General features: G+C 42.1%; 1 protein-coding gene across 1 annotated transcript in view; it reads right to left on the bottom strand.

Moving 5' to 3' along the window:
• Window positions 1-2,883, bottom strand: part of Zyg11b (zyg-11 family member B, cell cycle regulator) — a 58,218-nt gene that overhangs the window by 21,195 nt on the left and 34,140 nt on the right. Inside the window, exon 5 of the mRNA XM_021199961.2 lies at window positions 1,207-1,383. Coding sequence (XP_021055620.1) covers window positions 1,207-1,383 — 177 coding nt within the window. The remainder of the gene's footprint in view (window positions 1-1,206; window positions 1,384-2,883) is intronic.

Genomic DNA, 2,883 nt, shown 5'->3' on the forward strand with positions numbered 1-2,883 from the left:
AACTCAGAAATCTGCCTGCCTCTGCATCCCAAGGCGTGTACCACCACTGCCCAGCATCATTAATGTTTTTAAGTACTCTGTTGTATGACTAACCCCAGACTGATATATATTTGTTATATTATATAGTATTTATACTGGTTTATATATTTATACCATTTTTTAAATTAGCATAGTATTTACACAGGTTCTTTTGAACTATAGTACAGATTTATCAAGATGAAATTCACATAATATACAATCCTGTCATGTGTGATTTTTAGCCTATGCGCCGGTCACCGGTTAGCTTTATTACAGTTGCTTTCCTTTCCTTCCCTTTCTCTCCTGTAGTCCAGCTGAGCCCAGAGATGAATGTCACCTTGAACTCCTGCTCCTACATCCTGAGTGCTGGAATTAGAGGGATGCACCACCATACCCATTTCTATTCAGTGCTGGAAATTAAACCCAAAGCTGTGTGTATGCTAGGCAAACATTCCACCAACTGAGCCACACCTCTTGCCCAGTTTTAGCATGTTTTCCTATCTCCAAAAGAAATCCAGCTGAGATTGCTGCCTAGTGCCGGAGTGCTCGCCTAACAACGGCAAGGCCCTGGGTTTGATTCTTAGCACATATTTTCCATACCTTTTCTTCCTAATCTTTTATTCTAATTTTTTTTTTCAGTTTTCCTTTGTGAAATACACCAATGTGTTTTTGGTTTTGTTTGTTTTGGTTTTTAGACTAATTTATTTTATGCATGTGACTACACTATTACTAATCTTCAGACACACCAAAAAAAGGGCATCAGATACCATTACAAATGGTGTGAGCCACTATGTAGTTGCTGGGAACTGAACTCAGAACCTCTGGAACAACAGTCAGTGCTCTTAACCACATAGCTATCTTTCCAGTCCTTGGTATTGTTTTCTCTATGTAGCTCTGGCTGCTCCGAGACCAGGCTACCCTCAAACTTATAGAAATCCACCAGCCTGATTTCCAAATGCTAAGACTGAAGGCAAAACCCATCATGTCTAGAACCCTGTAAGTTTAATTCTGGCCTTGAGGTACATGCCTAATCTCTGGACACTGGAAATGGATTTGAGAGGATCAGGGGTTCAAGGGCAAGCAAAACACCAACAAACAAAAGACCTGGTTTCCTGAACTCACTCTGTAGAAGCAGGAGGCAGGAATGAAGACCCCAGCGCCACCTGAGTGGGAATTCAGGGTGCTTACCTGTTGGTGATTAGGAAAATGTTCCATGGCCTTGAGCAGCAAATGGGTCACATCAGCGAGGAGCCGGACAGGCATGCCCAAAGCAAGGTCCTGTTTAGTTAAGTTAAACACACAGGCACTTGCAGCCAGCTGCACAGGCAAATTCATAGGGTGGTTTCTCATCCCAGTAACCACAAGCTGAAAAAACAAAAGAGACAATTAGTCCTTTAGATTCTCCTCATAACTACAAACCCTCACCATAGAGTAACTTCAAAAGCATGTTCGTATGTAAAGAGCCTAGGACATTATCACTCTCAATTCCCAGTCCCTTCCTTGACAGTGCTGCCAGTCAGATGCAATAAAACACATCCTCTCCCTGACTAGAAAACCATTGTTCACTTGTCTTCTTTTCCCTCTAGCGTCCTCCCCATTCTTCAGTTCTTAGCTTCTGGGCAGTGGTGAGCCCACCTTTAATCCCAGCACTCAAGAAGCAGAGGCAGGCTGATCTCTGTGAACTTAAGGGCAGACTGGTCTACAGGCTGAGATCTAGGACAGCCAGGACTACACCCTCAATTTTATTTGTTTATTTATGTGTGTATATTCCCACAGAAGCCAGAAGAGGGTATTGGATTCCGGAAGTTAAAAGCAGTTGTGAGTCACTGGCAAATGCTCTTAATCAATCTCTGAGCCCTCTCGCCAGCCCCAGAAAACCTAGCTTTCCACCACACTAAGAAAACTGAACTAACTAGACAAGAACTTCAGATTCTAACAACCCCATGTATTCTCTCTCTGTAGCAGGATACAGACAATGCACGTCTCCTTGCCCACCTATAAATGATCTTTTGTAATCCTCTCTACAGTTGAGTTCTCCATGGATATACAGATCATTTCCTTGTCTGTCTACTCAAGGAAGTGATCACTTCTATACCATTTTTAAAATCCTGGATTGGAAAGATCAGCATACTTACAACACTACCCTTTTACTTATTTTAAAAGGGGGGAGGGGCATTGCACATGCCTGCACTTCCAGCACTGAGGAGTCTGAGGCAGGACGATTGTTAAGTTTGAGGCCAAACCGGATAATATAGAAAGATCCGGTCTTGGCTGGGCGGTGGTGGTGCACGCCTTTAATCCCAGCACTTGAGAGGCAGAGACAGGCGGATTTCTGAGTTCAAGGCCAGCCTGGTCTACAGAGTGAGTTCCAGGACAGCCAGGACTTCACAGAGAAACCCTGTCTTGAAAAAACAAAAACAAAAACAAACAAACAACGACAAAAAAGAAAGATCCGGTCTAAATAAAACCAAAACTGTCCTTTAATTCTATTTCCTTAATCAACTGCCATTTTTCCTCTTAGCTTTCTTTTACAACAAAACTTTAATCTTTAATCTCTAAGTAAATTAGTGAATATTTCAAATCAGGGCTGGAGATATAGTCCTTTGTGCTCAGTTTTATAAAAATCAAAGCTGGAGCTGAATTAATGCCAGCTTTTAGTACCAGCACTCAGGAGGCAGAGGCAGGAGGATCTCTGAGTTTGAAGTCAGACTGGTCTACACAGAGAGTTCCAGGACAGCCAGGGCTACACAGAGAAAGCCTATAAGTAGATAAGTATGTAAGTCAATACAAAAGAAAGAAAGAAAGAAAGAAAGAAAGAAAGAAAGAAAGAAAGAAAGAAAGAAAGAAAGAAAAAAGGGGAAGGGG

This window comes from Mus pahari, chromosome 6 (genome assembly GCF_900095145.1).
Source record: "Mus pahari chromosome 6, PAHARI_EIJ_v1.1, whole genome shotgun sequence".
In the NCBI taxonomy this organism is placed as follows: domain Eukaryota; kingdom Metazoa; phylum Chordata; class Mammalia; order Rodentia; family Muridae; genus Mus; species Mus pahari.